The sequence below is a fragment of the Cinclus cinclus genome, chromosome 12 (assembly GCF_963662255.1).
Source record: "Cinclus cinclus chromosome 12, bCinCin1.1, whole genome shotgun sequence".
NCBI lineage: Eukaryota > Metazoa > Chordata > Aves > Passeriformes > Cinclidae > Cinclus > Cinclus cinclus.
In genome coordinates, this window is record NC_085057.1 from 6,953,675 (window position 1) to 6,975,583 (window position 21,909).

General features: G+C 43.0%; 2 protein-coding genes across 2 annotated transcripts in view; both read right to left on the reverse strand.

The window, feature by feature from the left end:
• Positions 1-203: 203 nt before the first annotated feature.
• Positions 204-3,444, reverse strand: SNTN (sentan, cilia apical structure protein). The gene is made up of 4 exons (XM_062500984.1): positions 3,239-3,444; positions 2,602-2,636; positions 1,712-1,851; positions 204-362 (listed from the first exon to the last, which is right to left on the reverse strand). The coding sequence occupies exons 1-4, from the start codon at positions 3,442-3,444 to the stop codon at positions 204-206; spliced, it is 540 nt and encodes a 179-aa protein (XP_062356968.1).
• A 6,809-nt stretch (positions 3,445-10,253) lies between these two features.
• SYNPR (synaptoporin) overlaps positions 10,254-21,909 on the reverse strand; it is a 103,378-nt gene continuing 91,722 nt past the window's right edge. The window contains exons 5-7 of the mRNA XM_062500767.1: positions 20,992-21,190; positions 11,538-11,729; positions 10,254-10,520 (exon numbers count right to left, since the gene is read on the reverse strand). Of these exons, the coding sequence (XP_062356751.1) occupies positions 10,254-10,520; positions 11,538-11,729; positions 20,992-21,190 (658 nt within the window). The remainder of the gene's footprint in view (positions 10,521-11,537; positions 11,730-20,991; positions 21,191-21,909) is intronic.

Below are 21,909 nucleotides of genomic sequence, written 5' to 3' on the forward strand. Positions count from 1 at the left end.
AAATGTATTGGACACAAATCCCTGAGCACCGACTTCATGGAGGGTTTCAAGAGAGGAGTAAGTCCAGCCAGGTTTGGACACGACTTTATTCCATTTACAGGGGAGCAGCACAGGGAATCCAGGCACACAGTGGTATCTCTGTGTGTAGCTCACTCATGCTTTTCTCATATGGTGCCAGGCCATCTCTTCTTTAAAACCACAGATCATTTTGTGGTTTTCACATTTTTGATCTCCTGCAGTAGGTCAGACATTAGAGTGAGACTGAGTAACAAGATCATGAAATCTTCAAAATTAATTTTGTTTTCTGACTCCTCATCCAAGGAAGAAATTATTTCCTGGTATTTTGGTTTGTTTTCTTGACCCTGCAGAGGATTTTAAATGAAAAAAAATAGCATGAAATTCCTTTTTTATTAAGTCATTACAGAAAAACCCCATATACCTATGTAAATATTAATGTATTTTTTATTTTCCAATTCAGGTTCCTATATCCACATTCATATTAGTTTTTCAAAAGGTATCCAAAGAAATTCAAACAGAAATATTATTGCAATCAGAAAGGAGAACAACCAGTCCTCAAAGTTTCCATCAGAATCCAGAATATATCTTTTAAAAGACACCTAATCATGACTGAAAATCTGACAATGATGATGATTTAGTTGGTGACTGCTAGGTAAAAAATGTCTTGATAAAACTGGGAGGAGGAAATAACCAACCTACCAAGCCTCTTAAATTTAATATTCAAATATATACAAATACATATTGTGAAGGTCTCAGAAACTGTTGATTTTACAGGCATAACTTCAGTACTGCTCTTCTTGGGCATTCCTTTTGGAATGGATTATTAAAATTCTGTAACATATCTATTATTTATATTTCCTTGTGAATAAACCTTGCTAGAGTTCCAGGGTAGTTTTTTAGCTTAATAATTTCCAAACCATCTTAGGGTCCCCAGCTTAATTCCTTCCAGTGATATTTTCAATTGTTTTTCAATAAAGTGCCTAGTTTCCATTTTGGTGCCAATTTCCCCTCCCCAACCAGTCATGTGATTCTGTTATTTTTGGAAGTAAAGGTATTGCCTCTCTCATTTACTTATTTGAGCTCTATTAGTCCTATATAGCTTTTCCTAACACTTGATTTTTTTATTTTTTTTTTTAATTTAGGGAGGGGAATAAAAACCCTAGAGGAAGTCTACAGCCACAAGTGCTGCTATGGTGGTTTTTCACCATACCCAGCCAGGTGGGTGAGGGCTTCCTGCCCCTCTGTCCCAGGAACCCCACCAGTGAACACAGCTCTGTGGCACAAGGCTGGCTTTCAGTGCTGGCTCAGCTCTCTGGCAAATCACCAAATGCCTCATGAAATGCCATGGGTTTCTTCTCTTCATAAATCCAGCCTCTTGTCATCATCCAAGGGTTTTAATTTGGTTGTGGGGATTTTTTCTTTAGTTGTCTTGTTTTCTTTAAACAAATTCAACCAGGCATCAGCTGAGGTTTATTGCTGTCCCCCTCCTTCAGCCCTGTGTTACACACACTCAACATAAAGCAACCAAGTCACAGAAAATGTTTGTATCAAGTCCCTAAAGTCTCACTTGGGATTACCCTGTGGACTGATGCTTGTCCTGATTGCTGCAGGACAGAGCCTGAGCTGCCATTCCTGTACCCAAAGTGCCCAGCCAGGGCTGTCCCAGTGCCACCCACTCAGCAGACCCCCTCACCTGTATGAAATGCCAAAACTGGGACTGCAGTAAGCTCTTGGTTTCAGCTTTGCTGAGCTTGCTCTCAGGGTCAGCATAGCTGTTATACACCAAAGCTGCAGTAGCAAAAGCCTTTTCAAGGTCTGAGCCTTTTCTTAGAGCTGAAGGGAGGAAAAGTTTATTAAAAAAAAAGGCTTTTGAGATACAATTGAAAGAAATTGTTAGAACCATCCTGGGTAGGTGGAAATCTGTGTAGTTTCGTTAAAGTTAATGAGACTGAAACTGTTTATACCCACAGAGGATCTGGCCCAGATTTTATTTGGAGTGGGCCAGCAACATGCCTCATATCCCATGCAATCACAGCCTGAAGGAAGCTTTCCCTTGGAGCTAGGGCTGTGACACAGCATGGGGCTTGAGACCCAACTGGTCTACCCTGACCCTGGGCATCCAGTAGGAGCCTGCCATACCATGGGGACAGGCATGGTGACCATCTCCTGGATGCACTTGAACTCCCAGAGACCTGTATCAGGGAAAACATGGCCCATGTGGAAGCCTGGCTGCGCAGGAACATCCGTGTCTGTGCATCAGTGCTGCACTCCAGCATTATGGCATACTTGGGATTTGGGCTGGAGTCATTCCATTCCCCCCACTCGTGCATGACTCTGCATGCTCACCAGCCTCTCTTAGCAGAGGTTACACAGATGATTTATGTTGTGATTTTTTATGAAAAGGCAAGCACAAGAGATGTGACAACATAGGAGCACATGGCACAGAGACCCATGAGACCCTCTTGACTTGCATCAGCTGAGGATCTGCACAGCTTCTGCAAGCCCTGTGACATGGCCAGAACTTTCTGTGTGGGGGCTGTGAAAGACCTGAACCCCTGAGGGGCAATGAAGGGGTCCCCTTACCTTTTACTGATGCCAGCTGCTTGGCTATGGGTATGCTGGTGGTGAGAAAGCAGAGAGGCACAATTATCACTTGGTAAATTGTGTTGGGTACTTAATTTCTCCATTAATGAACTTGCTCATTTCTGTTTTATTTAATCACCCAGGAACTCAGGGCTCCCCAAGGGAGAGTGTCTTTCCTTCACAGTGAAAAGGAAAATGGCCTCTACAAGCAGCACAAGAGCTTCACACATCTTCTAATCCCTCACCTAAGTGAGTAGCCTGGAGTTGTTACTAAAACTGATTATTAATTTTAAGTGAGGGACCTTGCAACACACTTCATGCAATTTCTTCATGGACATGAAAGATGTCCCAGAGGTTTTTCAGTTTTATACCCATTCCCTGGAAAGGAGAGAGGGGACTGCCATCCCCTCCTCACCAATGCTCTCAGTCTGGAGCAGGCACATAGCTTTTATTTACAGCAGGACTCACATTCATGAGAAGCACCTCCCTGCTTTCAATCAAAACCCAAAACCTGCTTACCTTGTGCTGAATTGATAGAAACTAATTACAGTGTAGGTGATAGAGACAAACACACCCAGATAATGAGTTTCAAGACAAATGGCAGATCACCCAGATGCCATAACAAAGCATGACTTACCCCTTGGGCATGCCTGCAGCAGCTGTGGGGCCTTTTTTGGTGGAAGCAGGAGCTGCCTGACTGACCGAGTACTGCTTCGTACTGGGAACACTTGTTCTGCAGCCACACATCTCGAGGCCAGGGTGTTTGTGATCTCCAAGCAACTGAGCAATAGCAAGCAGGTGGATTGAAGCTCTGCCCCATGGAAGCAGCCTGCTTGTAGCCATGCGTATCAATAATGCAAACACTGCCTGGGAACCCTGGAGCCAGTTAAATACACTGGTCTACAGCAGCCCCTGGAAGGCACTGCTGGGCTGGCAAATAGTGGGGCTTGTATTTTACAGGGGAATTTGACAGAAACAAGCCAAACTCATAATGGAACCTGGATCCTCTTAGAACTGTGGGGATGTAATTGCATCAGGAATAACTTCAACACTGCAGCCATTCATCTATACAAATTATAATTTTAATGAGAAACTTTCCCGGTGTGGGATAATGTAACTTGCTCCAAGCTATAAAGTGAGTTATTCCTACAGCCAGAGTCAGAATCCAAGCATTTCCTAGTTCCTGATCCAGCATTTATCCTAGGTGAGCACACCCCTACTCTAATATTTATTCTATTTCCCTGTCACAGTGCAAAGAGAGCTGCTGTGCCTCCAAACCACTTCCAAAAGCAGCATCCAGCACGGAGCCTCTGCTGTGGTTCCCAGCTGAACAGAGAGTGCCTGCTTCCAAAAGCAGCACGGAGCCATATGGCAGGAGCAGTCGCACATTACTGGAGCTGGAAGGGCTCCAATGAACTTTGTTATTTATTGGCATGGATATTGCTATTAGAAAACACAGCTTGTCACACTGCCTATCTCCATGCACGGGCTCCTCTCTGCAGATCCATTGCCTAGAGGTGTCTAGACAAGATAACTTAAACTTAAAAGACCAAGCAGCCACTTTAAATCCAGGGTGGTCTGTTAATAGGCAGTGACTTCAACTACCTCATCCAGGTCATCCTTCCTGGTGAAAGGATACAATGCTGATGTTAAAACTATCCATGATGAGACTTTATGTAACGGGACACACAAAGGAGACTGCAACAGATGGCCTAGAGAATTAAAATGTTTTCCTCATTTAGTAGAAGCTAAATTACTGAAGGCTAATGAATAAGGATGTTCACCACCTTACTGTTCCTGGATTTTAATTATCTTAAAAAGCATGGGAAAAGAAAACCTTTAATTTTCCATCTAAGAGTGTCATTACTCAAACAATTCAGAGCCTTTTTCTGAGAGGTTTAAGCTGTCTTAGATCTCTAGTGCATTCTTTAGGACTGACTCATGAATAAAACAGAGCCTGTAATTGCAATGACGAAGCCAAAACACATATAATCAATGCTCATTATTCCATCAATTAACACACTAAAATTAAACAAGAATTCAGGCTTAGTAATCAGCCATGAGCTAAAAACAAAAAAAAAAAATAAATTCTTGCTATCGTGTTGAAGTGATAATTCCCTTTCACATCTCTTGAATCATACAAGGAGACATGAAAAGCATTACATCCTGGTTAATATGTGGAATGGGGATGTTTGGTCTTAGCGTCCAAGGTAAAAAATGAGAGTGAGAAACAGACTCCGTTGCCTGTTTATCAGTAGCAGGCAGTACTGCGAGTGGGCTGGCAAACCCAGCCCTCTGTGTTTTGGGATCTTTCCACCGTAGATCAGATTTCAGCTCACAGTTGTTTTAATCTCACCGACTTCTGAGAGCCTGAGCTCTAGAACAGGTGATTTGCTCTGCTGGGGTAGTAGCAAGTTCAAACAAACCTGGGTTCATTATCCCTCTAGGATACACTAATTAGCAGGAGCGTTTGTGCCTGACAGATAAAGGGTAGCATGAGGATAACCCTTGCCTTTGCATATGATCAGCTTTGAAGACAGTGAGATTTTGGCTGTGTGTGTTGCTCGAGTATTCTGGTCAGCAAGGTGTGTGTGGAGCCAGGCCATCTGCTCTGTAGCTATTTTGGTACACACTATTTATGTTTGAAATATCCAGGTGTCTTTATTGGTCAATTTTTAGCATGTTTCACACGTTAACAATCCTGTCTGCCCAAAATACGCAACCTGCCACTTCAAACTTCAAAATCTATACAGGCAGTTCACCTAAAATAATTGCCACTGCAAAAAGCCATAGCCTCTGCTTCACTTTTGGAATTCTCCCGGAGTTTTCCCCTCCTTTTGTAAGGAAATGACTTTTGCTTTTCGAGAAGGCTGATGTTGTGAAATGTGTGTGTGACAGAGCCCTGACTCCCTTAGAGATGACCCTGGGCGGGGCAGGATCCGAGGGACACGGCACAAGGGAATACCTGGAACAGGAGATCCACTTACACAGCTGCAGGAGAAGAGCTGCTAACTTGCACCCAGGCAGGAAATAGCTTGAACTCTTCACCCAGAGAAGCTGTGGCTGTCCCGTTCCTGCAAGTGTCCAAGTCCAGGCTGGACAGGGCTTTGAGCAACCTGGTCTAGTGGAAAATATCCCTGTCCATGCAAGGTGGGATGGAACCAGACGATCTTTAATCTTGAAAATACTATTGCCAAGTAATTTTCCCTCTAAGAAATGTTTTTTTATGGGACATTTAGACTTCAGAAAGGTAGCTTTATTCTTAAAAACCTAAAATCTCAATAACAGGGGACACAACGATAGAAATGCAAGAATAGAAACTAAATACAAAAAACAGGATGCCTCCTGAATTATTAAAATTCCGTATCAAAATGCTAAGGCCTTCATAAGAAGGATAGCTGGCATTGACAAATGATGGGATAATCAGCACCAGATATTAATAGTAAAATAAAAATTATTGCTGATGTTAGAGAATGCCAAAAGGAAAAATTCTTGGGTTTAGCAGAAGTAAGGAATAAAAAGAAATCCTAAAAAAGAATATTTAAGTTAGGGAGAGCACAAGCTAAGTAGACCATCCATTCAAATACATAAGGAATTTTGACTCAAATCTATCTTAAAACTAGTGGACAAAGGACTAAATGCTTGTAACATGAAATGGCATGACATAAGAAGAACTTTTTCAGAAAATGATTAAATAATAAGTGGCAGTTTTTACTCAGTAGTTCTTAATCTGTCTGTCATATTAACTGTGAAACTGGAGATACTGTCAGGAGCAGACCATAGGGAGGTGCAATGCATGTTGATGCTGCTGCCTCTTTCATCAACGTATCACAGTTTCAGCCAAGATTGATTCAGGGCTACATCCTGGATTGCTCTTTCAATTTGAGAGTATATAAAGATTGGAAATAATTAACCTAACCAGGTCAGGCAATTGCAACACAAATTCATGCAACAAGAACACTTTCTTCAAGTCTTAGCCATCACTGAGGCTCTGCTACATGCAGCTCAATGGCCACACCAAAGGAGATCTGGTCATCAGGAAAGATATCACACACAAACCCCACCTAGCCAGGGCAGAGCCCTCTGGGCTGTGTTTGCATCTGAACTCACCCTTATCTCCTTGATGTGCTGGGCAGGAAGTGAAGCAGGCTGCAGATCCAGTGGTACCCTGAATTACCTTCCCTGCCCTCTTCAGCACCTTCCCATGGAGGGTATTGATGCCCCAGCTTTGTGAAATGCATCCCCTCCACAGCCAAGAGAAAAGGGGGAAACCCCAAACCAGCAGCTGAATGTTCCCCTTCCTTGGCCTCTGAGGCACCTGGAGAGAAATTCCTGTGCTCCCCCCTCTCCACACACTCACCAGATATACCTGCCTCTCCCCCATAGCTTCACACTTGATAATGCAAACATGCTGCTACCTTGGGTAGCTGAGAAATGGGCTATAAGGAGAAACACATGGGAAAACAGGAGGGACAGCACAGAAGATTCAAGGAACATGTTTTTTCTCTCCCAGGCTGACCTAGTTATTTAACTAACTGGCAGAGATACTCACTAATGATGAAGTAGGGAAGCAACGAGGCTGCCAGCAGCAGTTTCATAAAGGATGCTCAAGTTTACTTCGATATTTATCTTAAATCCAGGTAACATCAAATACAGTCTTTTTCTTCAGTTGCTCAACCCTTGGCTATGTAGTCACCATCCCCAGCTGAATTAAACTTTCAATTGCTCCACAACTGCAAAAGGATGTGGTAAGACTCAAATCCAGAGGAAGATGGAGGAAACATTCAAATACATTTTCTTATATAACACAGCCAAACGCATGCATCATTTTTGTTTTCACTTTTGCTGCTACCATGCTTTATAAATTTGAGAAGCTATGGATGAAGAGATTTTTCTTCCCTCCTCATTCAGAGGGAAGATTACAGTCCCCAAAGGGTAGCAACCAACTCAACTGCTCTGTACAGCAGCAAGGACCTGAGGTACCTGTGAATATCTGGCCAGCTGGGTAAATCAAGGGCAAGTCTCCCACGAAAATATGTGCCTCTTACATGACTTCTTAACTCTTCCACCAGTTCTGCCCTTCATTAGAAAACCTTAGACCTGGAGTTGCACAAATAGTACCCAAAATATGACATAAGCTTAACTCTGTTCCCAGCATTTTATTTGGAACTGGCCTTTCTCCAGGGGTGCAAACTCCAGAAAGCTGCAGTCCTGTGCTCACATGGTCAGCTAAGAACTTAATCATCAGGTTTAAAATGCAGGAATAAACCAAAGCAAAACTCATTTCCATTCCTCAGCATTGGATAGAAAAGTTTAGGAATGGGACCCTGCTGATTTGGGTGGAAAAGTTCATGAAGAGAAAGCTAGTTGACACAAAAACTATTTCTAGTGGAGAATCTTAGATATGGGAGCTTAGTTTGGGATATTCCTCACCAGCTAATAGAAAGGGAATTTAAAAGAACAACAATAATAAACAAAAGACTAGAAGCAGGACTGTGTGGGAGAGGGTAAGAAGAGCACACATCCCATCACACCTCTTGCCACACACACAGATTTCACTTTCTCCTGACTTCCTGATGTCTAGCTTTTTTCCAAACTTAAAAGAAGAAAACCAACCAGCCAAAAAAATCAGCCCTCCCCAATAAACAAACAAAACCCAAACAACCCCTAAAAATTACCCAAACAAAAAAACCCCAAACAAATTAACCAAGAGCCAAAATAACATTTTTCATTAAACCAGAAAATTGTATTTTGCCTTCATTTGGAATAGGAGAACTTTAGATAGTCTAGTTTGTTTTCTCCACAACTCACACATAGCTTTCCAGCAATCCTCAGAACTGGGAGGGTTAGCACAGTACTGGGCTTGTCCTACTGACAGTGGAAACAGAGGTAAAGAGGCAGGCAGGTATTAAACTGCATATTTTAATTTTTTTAAAAAATTTATGATACTGACCTTTAATGACAGGTGGCTGCAGAAGTGTTGTACTCCACTGTACATTAAAATAATTCCCATAAAAGTGTTGGGAAACAGTAAAAATATGACCAATAAGGTCAGGCGTAGGAATAGTTATTTTTCTTTATAGCTATCTTCGTTATTTGGGAGTGACATTTCAATATTAACATACTCTGAAAACATGCATTGTATGCAATAACTTTATTAGGGTCAAATAGATATCACAATATAGATTCATCCACTGAGTAGCCATAAATTGGTTACAACAATCATAGAAGAGACTAAGCTGTTTTAAGCTAAGATGCTTTCAACATTACAGCTCATACAATAAGATTATATACTGATACACTTTGATTTAGAAATGCAGATGATCAGTTTTGATTAGTACATTGTGCTTTAGGCTTTTGTTTGTGTCAATGCATCCCATATGCTCTAGTAAGGGAGGGTTGAATTTCCCAGGGAGGAATCCAAACAGGCTACAAATCTGGCTCTGGCTCTTTTAGGATGAGCTCCTCTGAGCCTGGGTTATTTGGTCAATCCAGTTACATTCTCCATTAGCACCAAGCTAGCGCTCAGAGCAGCAATCTAACAGAGGGATATCTAACAATCTTGAAACAGCATGGACAGAAAGGTTTTCTTCTCACAAGAGGGCATAATGGAATATTTATGCTTTGTAAGGTCACAAAAATACGTGCGGTTTTCATGTTGCTGTATCAAGCAACAGGGCATTTTCACATGATTTTGTATACTGATATCTGCACCTCTGTTATCTTAGTTAAATAAATACCTCTGTAAACATATAACACAGTTACTTGGTCCTTATTCTCCACAGCTCACGTTAAAAGGTTCACAAAACATCCATAGAAAGAGTGATTTATAGAAGGAATACTTAGCTGAATTAAATGGAATAAACATTGGTCAGGTACCATATACACTACTGAATGCCATTTCAAGGAAAAACAGTTTAGTTACAAAGCATTCAGAACTTGGGTAAGCCATATATTCAACTCTGCAAAATATATAAAAGATGCATACTTCTTTTAAACAGACATTTAACAAAATGTAGTGGCAGAAGTTGAGAAGTTCCATTTACACAGTCCAGACATTTGATAGTATGAAACTGCTTATCCATGCACTAAATTACAGATGGATGACTCAGTTAACTGAAATAATAGTAAATTCTTCTGAAACAAAAAGGTATAACCAAAACAAATGCTCCGAAGAGTCACAAACAGGCAGTTTTGAAAATTTAGGAGCAATGTTACATGCATGGATATACAGAATAATCTGTAGAAATCATAGTAAAACACTTCCGTTTTTCACCAAAATGCAGAAGGAAATTCAATTATATTATGCATATTAAATACTACAGACTTGAGGCTACAAAAAGCTTCTACCATCTTAACACATACAAAACTACCATAAATTATCTCTACAGTACGTACTACAACAGCAACTCCAGGTCACCGGCGAGGAGCACATCCCCTGTGTCTGGCTAATCAGGGAAAGAAAGGCCAACTCCAGCCCACTGGCCACCTCCCATCTGCCAAAGGAGGTGGGATTAGACCTTCAATGCACATTAAACACTGTGTTGTAGTATTAATTTATGTAGAACCCTTAGAAATCTGGCGCCACTGAAGCTCGAGACCTGTTAAACTCTCTACTTGTGAGGGATGCAAGAGCTTGCACTGCGTGAACCCTAAATTTGATTAGAGAAGGAGGTTGGCCCACTCTGCCCATAGCTCTGGGGCTGGCCATATTCACCCACCTGGCCATAGGAGCCTGGCTGGTTGTAGCCACCAGCTGGCCCATAGCTGTCTTGGTTGTAACCACCTTGGTTGTAGCCACTGGGCTGCTTCTCCATGGTGTCCGCAGGGTGCCGCTGGCCTGAGGAATGCCAGCCCGTCTCCTTAAACACAAACCAAATGTTGCCTGCCCAGAGGATAAAGTTCAAGTAGCCAAAGACCTGGGTGGGAAGAAAATGAACTCGTCACCAGCAGCCACGGTCTCATAGCTCAACCTAATGTTATGGACAATGCTGAAGGCAAAGCTGCTCCCAACCCCTCCTTCCCAAGAGGAAATGGCCTCGAGATGTGCAAGAGGAGGCTCAGATTGGTAATCAGAAAAAAATGTCTTCACTGAAACTATTGTCAAGCACTTGAACAGGCTGCCCAGGGAAGTGATGGGGTCACCATCTATGAGGTAAGCATAGATGTGACACTTGGGGACATGGTTTAGTGCTGGACTTGGCAGTGCTTGGACTGTTTAGTGGTTAGACTCAATAATCTTAGAGCTCCTTTCCAACCTAAATGATTCTATGATTCTCCCAAAACCCTCTGGAAAACTTCTTCATCTTTGGAGCAAATTCCCAAATTTGCCTCCCTTAGCTGTAGCCCACAAGGTGTCTGCTTTGCTTTTTGCTTCCAAAAAAAGGTTGAGTTTTTAGACCAATTTTTTTTTTTTTGTTTGAAAACATAATCTAGTTTAAAGAAATTGTAGAAAGATAAAATTGAAAGGAGCTAATTAAAAAGAGAGATCTTAATTGATCAGGTGGCCTAGAGGGACTCTTTGTATTTGTTTCTTTTCTTTTTTTTTTTTTTAACATGCTGAAATCCAAATTCATGTTGTTTTTTTTGAGGATTTTTAGAGGAATCTGTAAGGCACAAATCTTTCCTTCCCAAAGGAGCTCACAGACCCCTTTGCAAAAGAGTTGCAGTGAGCAAGTTAAAAGCAGAGGGGCAACCAATGCACTTGGACAGACACCTTGCCTTTTCCCCATCCCCACCCTGCACACTCAACCTGCTGCTGCTCCATGGCAGAGCTGCTGTGAGTCACAGCCTGCCTTTCCCTGCAGCAAGACTGTACTTCCAACTAAATCATGTCAGATAACTGGTTTACACCAGTCAATTTAGATCAATACACGGGTAAAAGATGAAAATACACTGCAAGGTAAGGGTGAACAGCAGCAATCAAAGTCACTTACAACCGAAGTGTTGAGGCTTGACATAACAGGGCTGCGAACAGGCAAGCATTTGTTGGACTGCTGTTTGCAGGCAGACATCAGCAGCAGCACTTCATCAGGGTCAGTTGCAACCTTTACATCTGACAGTCCTTTAGCCCAAGCAGATGAGCTCACTAGCCACAAGAATGAGAAGACCACTGTCACAATGAAATCCTAAAAGACAAATTAGTTAGAAGCATTACACTGGTGTGTCTACTGGAAAGGAAAAAAAAAATATTAAAAATCACCAGAAAACTGTAAGCTTGTGTCAGAGGAGAGAAACACCAAGAGCTTGTTACTTAGTGAAAGGCTGTGTTACTACCATCACCCACAGAGCTAATTTTCAGAGGTTCTTTACATGTATTAGGGGGTAAGAACACCTTGGCTGACATCTGCATCTCTGGCCTTGAGGCAAGACTCCCACTAACACATGGCTGGTACCCAGGATGCTGAGCTGCCTTGAAAATGTGGCTGTTCACAGCACCATGCTGATGCATTGGGATGAATTACAAAATACAGCTGCCTGTAAAGAAGCTGGGTCCTCCCGAGGGCTGGGTCTTGCCATGGGTACTCTTACAAGCAGAATGGGTTTCCAGTAGGAACTGTTTCCATCTTAGGGAAAACCTGAAACTGGCTAATCCTCAGGTATCAGATGAGGAGTTTCTCACCAGCCACAGGTAAGGCCAAATGTCCCTGCTGCATAAGCCATGCAGCCACTAATCACCATGAGTGAGCAAGTAAACAGCAAGACTTGACAAGCGGAGACTTCTACCTGGCCTGGTAAAGCACTGGTTCCTAATTCCCATCCACATGAAAAGAGAAGGTGGGGCAGTCCCTCCAGGTTCCAGCAGCTCTGCTCTGATCCACTCTGCTCACTTTCCCCTTGAAACATTCTCGGGAGCATGCATAGGCATAAACTTCTCCCTGTCTTAGCCAGAACAAGTGGCCAAGTGACACTGTTGTTGTGTGGGTTTGGGGGGAAAGGAGGGAGGAGGTGTGATTTTTCAAGCTTTCCTGTGTCTTGCTAAAACAGAAGAGCCTTTCTGCTGTCATATTTCGCCCCATCTGTCAACCCACAACAGATGGCAGAGGTGCCAAAGTCTAACATACCACTAACTGCATCGCTGCGTCTTGATATTCCACCTCCCATGGGGCTGCTTCCCCTTCCCCCTTGCAAAATAAAGGTGTGCATGGAAGGAAGGGAAAACACTCATTAAGAACCCAGTGTTTCAGATTGCTTCTCAAAGAAATAAGCAATCCCTAGGAAGCACCATTCTCACCTATGAGCACACCTGACATTTCGGGCAGGAGCTCTCGGTGGCACCACAGGGGTGGAGGGCGCGAGCCTCCGTCATGTTGGAAGAGGCACCAGTCGGGAACGCCAGCCATGAACAAAGGATGTCTCCACTGACACAGATGGGATTAAATTAACTGTGCTTGGATGCTTTCCCAAAGGATACATGCTTCTCTTTTAACAATTTGTTTTCTGCAGGCCAACGTCTGCCACTGAGCTCTGGGTTCCTCTGGCCTCCTTCATGTTGTCCAAATGGGTTTTCTTGGACAGCGTGAAGCCCAGGAGCTGACAACACCCTTAACACCCAAAAAGACTCCATGTAGGCAGAGGCATATAGCCCAGAGTAATTTTTCTGCTCAGCGAGATTTCCAGCAAAAGAAATTATTGTATCTCATATGCCTTAGCAGTGAATGAGAAACAGATTCCTAGAGGCAACAGTTCAATTGCAAACATTTCCTAAAAGTTCCAGCTGGTAGAAACATGAGATGTCTGCTGAGCTGTGGATGATGATGGGAGATGCTCTTTATTTGCTGTGGGGTTAGACATGCTATCAACCCAGATGCCAAGCCCCCATGCCATTTCACACTGACACGAGAGATGGGGACACAGCAGAGTTTTGGGGAACGTATTTTCCAAATGACAAACAACCCTCTCCCAACGCCACCACACTTGGAGCAAACTAAACCCAGCTCTGTAATCAGTGCACTGGCAGTGCCAATTAAAGAAATGCATAACGGCAGGTAGAAATTTGACGCAAACAGAGACCAACTGACCAAAACTAATCCAACACAGGAGATCAAACTTGCTAAAAAGAGAGACATTTTAAAAGAGAGCAAAGTTTTTGAAGCAGGTGACAGCAGCAGGGGTACAGACCTGCTGTTGAGCTTACAGGTCCTGACCCCACGTTGAGGAGGCTCCTTGCACAAATTACTGCATCTGCATGAGCCTCTCAGTCTGACTGCTGGTATAGCCCATGTCCCGGGCTGTAAGTCCTTCTAGAACATCCCATGGCACTGTGCAGTTGAGGGGATGGCCCTAAAGGCCGTAAGTATTTAATGTTATTTCTCAGGTCTTGTCTTGCCCATCAACCCCATGCTCCAGCCTTCTCCTGACTTCCTCTGCTCCCCTGTGCCAGCGTGTTCACAAAGTCTAAAACCCTGCCCTCTCTGATACAAACTCCCCTGTTTCAGAGAAGGTCAGCGCTTTGGGGAAAGGGTTCTTGCTCCTGGGGTGCCACAATCAGCTCTTGTATAGAGGAACTCCCAAAAACTGTGAAGTCTGGCTGGGCGCAAGAAACAAACCAAAGCAGAAGTGGAAGATGGCACAGTGGGACTCAAAGAGAAAACCAAGCAGCCTGTCCACCAGCTGTCCACAGAGACAGGACAGAAATGCTAATGGAACACTGGGATTTTTTCAGTAGGTGTTTTCATCAAGGCTACATGGCCTGACTCAGGTTCTCAGATTACTTTTTCTGCCTCCTCTGTACAATGCAAGGAGTAAAATGTATGTTTCTATGACTAGAATCTTGCAACTTCCTATTTGTTTTGAATCTTTGCGAACCTTCAGCTTTGGCTGGAACTTGAACCTCTCTTGTTTGCAAGTGGGTTTGCATTTCTGGCTGAACATTTTCACAGCTCTGGGTGGAACAGAGTTACAAGAGAACGACATGCTGAAAATAAAAGTGAATTTCAAGCTAAGTTGTTCTGTGGCTTAATGTCTATCTGGAGAATTTCTCCTTGGTAATTAAGGCCAGAGTGCCTGCATAATAAAACAAATCTTGCACTTCAGTGTTTAATATCCCTATAGCATGGGTGAGTCTTTTTTTCCTTTGGAACAAAGTAATTTTTTGTAGTTGCCCTCTGAAAGTGGTGTCTACAGATCTCTTCAGTGTATATTGTTGTACGATTACACTACGCTCCTAATTGGCAAGTTTCTCTCTCAGATCTCAGCTGAGATACTTTGTGCTGCCTACAGATGCCTTTGGGAAGGAAGGAAAATAGGAACATATAAAGAAAGGCAAAACCCAAAATTTAAAATACTCTGAATATACAAGGAGGGACTTTTTAAGATCCTGAAGTATGCGCAAAAAAAAAAATAATCTTGATGCCTTTTTCAAGTTGAAACTTGTTATTACTGAGTTTGCCAAAAATGCCTACTTGGAACAATTTTATATATTACACATTTTAGAATAGAACTGTGAATGCCTTCTCATAATAATTGAAATAGTTCTCATTGCTATCAAGCTACTTACTGGCTTTTGCAAAATGCTCATCTTTGAAAGGGGCAGTCACTTACAGTCACTAAAGTCTCCTGAGCAGAGTTTTGGATTTCTCAGTGTCTGACACAACCTCACCCAACCAAGGGCCTCTCTAGAAGCTGCTCTCTCACTCAGAAAGGGGACGTGTTTCATCTGCTCCAAGCTGGTCAGTGGCTACATCAGCCCCTGAAGGCTGTGACACACATGTCCCTGCGTGCACTCTGTGCCCTGCTCTCCCTCCCAGCCAAGTCTGGCAGGATGGTCTTGGGCTGTCATGGCTGGAAACAGGAAAAACCTCACCTCTGGCCTGGCCAGAACACTCCTGGCATCTCTCCTCTCTCACACAGCTGCAGCTGCTGCCTTGTAACTGTCTTCTGTGCAGGGCTAATGCTACAAACCCTTTCCTTTCTGAAAACCCTCTCATGTATTTACAGCCCCCAAGGGAGCGACTCCTCAAATGCTGAGGCCCATAAACCCTCCTAGTCAGAGCCTGTCTAGCACTGCCAACAGGTTTCATGGCCAGCCACGCAGCAGCAGAGGGAGAATTCTTTACCCAGCAGAGGCAAACCACTCAGAGGATCTGCTTTCACAGTCACAACCATCCTAAAAATTCAAGAAGTACCCCAGCAAGAGCCACAGCCCTGGTCCCAGCTGGGAAAGCAGCCAACAGCAGATTGCTGCAGGCAGCAAATGCCTTCCTACAGTGGCATTTTAGCTCTTTTTTGGTTTGAACGAGGTCCCACCCCAGATTTTCTGCCGAATGAAGCTTTGAAAGAATTACATGCTTCTTGTAATAGTGTAAGGCCTTGCATGCTTGCTTCTGGCAGGGAAGTGCAGAGCCTTTTGGGAGGCACCAGCATGTACAGCAAGGTCATCCTGGCTTGTGCTTTAAAAGAAGATGACAAGAGCAGGCTGAAACAGCCCTTTGAAATGCAAAGAAATATTCAGGTTCTTCCTAATTACATTTTTCAGCTGTAAAGGATTCAGTCTTTGTTTTTATTGAAGGCTCTTTATTCTTTTCCTGTCTATTTTCTAGATAACTGGACACTGATGAGGAAGTACAACATGTTTAATTAAAGAACTGTCCAAAGTGCAGACTGGGCTGTACTTAACTCACTCGATCTGCAACATGTGTAAGGAACCAAATGCCTTTCTGCATAATGTGATTATTCATGGGACTCCAGATGCAAAGGAAAGATCTCATCTTCTTAAGATATAAGCATCTTTATGCACCATAAGAATGAGATTATCAAGTAATCACTATAAAAATGAAGTATCTCTTTTCAGGGCTATGTCAGTCACCTTTCTTGGCTGAATAATTTTATGCTTTTATATTAATTGACTGGAATATTAATAAAGTGATTTACATTTATACATAAATCCATGTGGCTTCTCATGGCCAAGCTCTAACTTGCCAGAGACAAACCTGAAGGCACATAGGGTTGTCAGCATGTGGATTTGAAATGGAACACATATGGGGTAAAGAAACCATGGGAAAAGTAAGAAATCTGAGTGATGGGGTCTGATACACATTGACTGTGACTGTTCTTTCTTTTCTGAGAGACATATAGAAGCATCCTATCCCTGATCACCTAAAATTTCAGCACAGCTGGGTTGGTTACTCTCTGCTTGCAAGAAGCTCCAAATGTATATATTTATCTGAAGCAGAGCATCCACACAGGTGCCTGGGCTGGCAGTCCCAGGGTGCAGCTCATCTCTGGTCTCACCACAAACCAGCAGTGCCTCCCCAGGGATGTGGTGTTAAACAAGTGGAAACCAGCTTCGGTTGGCTTGGTCTGAGACATGGGGATGTACTGCAAACTGGTGGCTTTAAAACTTTTGTCACTACCTCCAATTAATTTCTTTTAAGTTTCTGGCTCTTGAGCACTAGTCAGTCACTTGAGAAGCTGCTTTGCCCTCGTTGTACCCACCAAGGTGAGACCCCAGCTCCTTACTGCACACGTGCACCATGTGGAATGAAAATCCCAGGTGTGGTTTGCAGAGCTGAGGAGCACACAGCATGTTTCTATGAGGTACTGAATCCCTGGTAACCTGCTCTTTGTTCCTTCAGAAACTGGGAATCCAAGGTCCTGTCTTAGGTTCATCTCTCTGTATGAACCCCCTCAGATGATCCCTCAGGGAGCCAACACGGGAAGCAGAAGGTGCATAATGCAAGGATTCACTGCTGCCAGCCCTGTGAGAATGGGTAAGCAACACAACCAGAGCCCTGTGTGACCAAAAGCAAAACTTCTATCCCCAAAACCTGACAGGCAACAGAAATGGTTTACTGCATAGTTAATAAACACACCACTGCCATCCAAACAGACAGGGAAGGAGTTAACTGCTTCTCCCACTGGAAATATTTCCTTGCTATCATGCCTCATTCCACACTGAACGCTAAAATATTTTTCCACAGTTAAAGTGATGTTTCACTGAGATGCATTTCATTTCCCTGTATCTGTATAAACAAAGTAAACTTGAAACATTTGTGACTGAAATTTTCCCTGCCAGTTTCTTGTTACCTAATGGTCATTAAATTCCTTATAATCATATCTTCAGCACCCAGTCAGGCTTCTGCAATTTGGTAATGCATTGATGGTGTTCTGACTGCCTGTGCAGGGGCTTTTTGAAAAAATATTATAAAATTTCAAGTGAAAGGAGGTTTTTCCTCTCTCGACTTCTCCTGTCATACTCATTTTTCAAATCCTGAAAATTTGTCAGAAGAAAAGGCAGCTCTGAGAGGGTGCTGCTTAAAGGCAGATGTCATCCCAGACTGAGAAAATATGAAGCCAAGATGAAGTACAGGGCTTAAAAGAGGAATGGTTTTAACTATGAAATTGCCATCAGGCATTGCAGCAGAAGAAAGTATGGATCAAACTATCATCTTCAAACTCCTCACTAAGAGAGAAAAAGCTGGTGGTCTGGGTAAGGTGCCCAATGCAATGATCCTGCCTGGTGATGAAACAGAACAAGGGCTGTCCTGCCTCCTGCACCAACACGTGCTGCACCACAGATTTCTGCAGCACTTTTCTTTGGAAGGAGCAATCTCAGGGATGAGACATACTCACACATCTGATCTGATGCATGTCTGTTCAGAGCAGCATCTGCCTGGAGCTGGAGGATACATTGCCTGCCTCCTTCACAGAGCACGTGACATCCCTGAGGTGAGCACTGCAGCCCCAAGAAGCTGATTTTCACTCCAAGTTTTCTTTTTCCTTGACCACTGAATTCCTCCTGGCTACAGCTGCCTGCTTGTTCTCTGGCTTGGGCTCTGCATTTTCCCTATCCTCCACTGCACAGAGGGACTCACACCTGTTCTCAGCCAGGCTGTGGTCCTGCAATCATTGCACTGGACAGTGTCCAGGGACACCAGCAAGGATGTAAAAAGGTTTTTGTTTTTTTTCTAAAAATACCAAATACAACAGAGCTTGCAATGCACAGAAATTGCAGGAGTATTTGGCTGGGGAAGATGGGACTCTCTTCCTGTCAGGCATAACCTGACCATAACCCTTAGCCATTCCCAGAACCACTCACCAGCAGGAGCTGCTTTTGCTGTAGAACAAACTCCAAAGCATCTTTATATTCTGAAAAAATAAGGTCATATAGCCCTGGTTTAAATACTGGTAAATTGCAAACAGAGGCCTTGGTAACAGACAGTGGTTATATTTAACCTGTAGATTCAATTACAATCCATTACACAGAACAAATTAAGTCAATGTGATGTTAATGCTGTAGAGAATTGTACCATGCATCCTGTGACAGACACCACCACAGCAGCTGCTTCAGGAGAGTCCTGGACAAAAAGGCAAGTGGCCACATCATAACATGACATATTAGTACGATTGTTTTTCTTTCCTTTTTCTATTGATACAGAGGATAATGTAGTTGATCTAAAGCAAGAATTATTTTCCGCATGAAAATTAGGATGGAAGAATTCTGTAACAAATCCTTTGATGAGACAGTTTGAAATGAGATTTTACTTGATATCAAGAAGAAGCAAGACACTTTATTTACTCTTTCTGCAGGGACCCATATATTTTGCCCGTTCTTTGTCTCCTCTGTGATGATTTCCTTACATTTCTTCACCATGCTCCCAAACTAGAGCAGCTATCCTTTGGCGAGTGCACCCCATGGATGAATTTTGGGAAAACTGTTTGCCCATGGGAGGGACCCTACAGCATAGCAGAAAAAAAAGACTCCTCTCCTTGAGAAAAGAGAGAAAGATCTCCAGTGACAAACTCACTAAAGTTCCCACCCCTGTCTCCCTGTGCTGCCAGTGGGAAGGAGAGAGGGGTTGCAGGAAAAAAAAAGATGTTTTAAGGGCTTATTTAACTTCTTATTTTAGTTATTATCCTCCTCTGACTCTGTTAATAATAAATGTACTTTATATCTTTAAATTTGAACCCATTTTGCCCTTAGAGTGTTTTTCTCCCAGTCCTTATCTCAGCTCATGAACCCTTTGTCAATTCTTTTTTTCCCCCTGTCCTCTGCCCTACTGTAGCAGAAGATGATAAGCAAATGACTCTCGTGGGTGCCTGACATTTGGCCAGTGTCAAACCATGAGACCCAAGAACCCCCAAATGAAGAGGATTAATTTCCTTTGATATGGAAGGAGAACTTTTTTGGTAAAACTTCATAGGTTTTGAATTATGCAAACTCAAAAAAACAGTTCATATCTCCCTAGAGCAGGAAAATCTTTCCCTCAAACCCCCAAGATGTTAAATTTACCTTCCTACAGCTTAATCTTTTGCTGGCTGTTATTGTAGTTACTTCCCTTAATAGAGCCATCTTTTCTGCACTGGTGATTTTTTTTTCCTCTTACGTATTTCTGATACTCTTTACTGGTGGCTTTTAGCTACTTAAGACTCAGCAAAATTTGAAGAAAAAAATCTGGTTTCTGTCAGTCATAAACTTTAGAATTTTCTGAAATCCAGATAACTTTTTCCTTACATGGGTCCTTGATAAACTCCCCCCACCTTCACACCAAGACTTCAGAGAAGTATTTTCTCTCCCTTAGTAACCTTCTCCTTGCAGTCATGAGGGAGTGGGCTGTCCATGGAAGGGAGACTGTGCTGCAGCTCTACAGGTGAGGGTCAGCACCCAGTGCTTGGAAGCCCAGCAAGACCATGGAGTGAGCCATGGACCACAATGCACTGACAGGCAACAGACACCTGGACCAAAACAGCTCTCACAGACTTTACAGTCTCAGTTTATGAGAAAATATATGCACAGCAGCACTTGCTTTTTGTCACAAGCCTTCAGGAATCAATAAAAAGAAAAATAAAGGCACAAACAGCCACAGCTTGATGGGTGCAAACGATAACTGGAAGGCCCATAAACCAGTGTGGAAACACAAACATGCTAGGAGCTCAGTGTCATGCTAGGAAAACAGCCACATAAATCTCCAAAGCAAAATAATTTGGCTTAACCCTGCAGTAATTAGCAATAAGCAATCTTCCTCGCTAGGCTTTGATCAGGGGCTTGTTTTCATCTGTCTGCTAGGACAATGCCTAAGATCTCCTCTTCCCTTTTTTCCCCACCAATGAAGCTCTGCCATCACAGACATAGGGCTGAGAACCCAGTCCTGCTACAACACAGCTACGTGTTCATTATTTGTGTGATCATCATCACTGTGGGCAGTGGGAGAGAAGCACAGAATTTCACAAATTCACAAATTTAGGACTAAACTCCTCCGGCATACAGCCTCTATTACCTTTGGTGTTAAAATATTAAATCACCATTAAGATAAAAAAGCAGGTGAATGCAGAGATGCTTTGGGCAGTAGGACACCTGGATCTCCAGGATCATGCCAACACCTCAACAATCGAAAAAGAAAGAGGTGAAGACCTACTCCTGAAAATGCTGCAAAAGCTGCAAACACTTACAATTAAAGGCCCTCTGTTGTTTTCACGGTACTTGTTCTGGAAGAAGATATAAACCACGGTGGCAGCCAGCGAGTAGAGGAAGGCGAAGACCGCGATGGTGACGAAGAATTCTGCCGAAGAGGAGAAGTCTCCTATCAAGGCCAGCGTTTCCCGGCGCTTGCCTTCACAAGTGGGAGCCTCAAAATTCACTTGATGCAACCTGGAAAACATCCCGCAGAGCAGCAGGTGAAGTACAGAAAATGGAAGCTGTTTTCTGAATAAAGATGAATGCATTTGCTCTGTCTCATTCCTGATGCACATTGATCCATGTGAATAATTGGCAGCTGTGGGCTGCGCTCCTCAGAACCCTGAGTGTCAAGGTGAGACTGAGCACATGAACACATCTTTTAATCAATCCCAGAGAAAAGTTTATGTTCCAGTGGTTTGGTACAACCCTCCCCATCCTCTCCGGGGTTTTGCCATGGCAACAACTGAAAAAGGATAACATGAGAAACACTTTGATTCTCGAATTCTTACAATCCAGGCAGCAGAAAACAGGTCTTATCCTCAGTACTAAGCCCATGGGACACCCATGTTTGGACGTTCACAAATTCCTTGCATAAAATTGTCTAGTGTAGAGCTACCTGTGGCTGTTAGCCCACAGGGCTGCAAGCCACATAGCGCTTCTACATTAAAGGCTTTTAAAATCAAGCTGCAGCAGAAATGCACAACTTGGATCAAAGAAAAAGTCTGCATGCCCTGGTTTAAGCAACCTGAGCCCTAACTTTATACTTATACTCACACACTGTTTATCAGCGACTGAGCTAATATATTTATAGCTCTGTCTGGAAGCTCCTGTGAGAGCCTTTTTTTCTGTAATAATTTAAATTTCTGATTCAGAAAATGAAAGAGGATACATGGAGGGGCCATTTTGGCAGG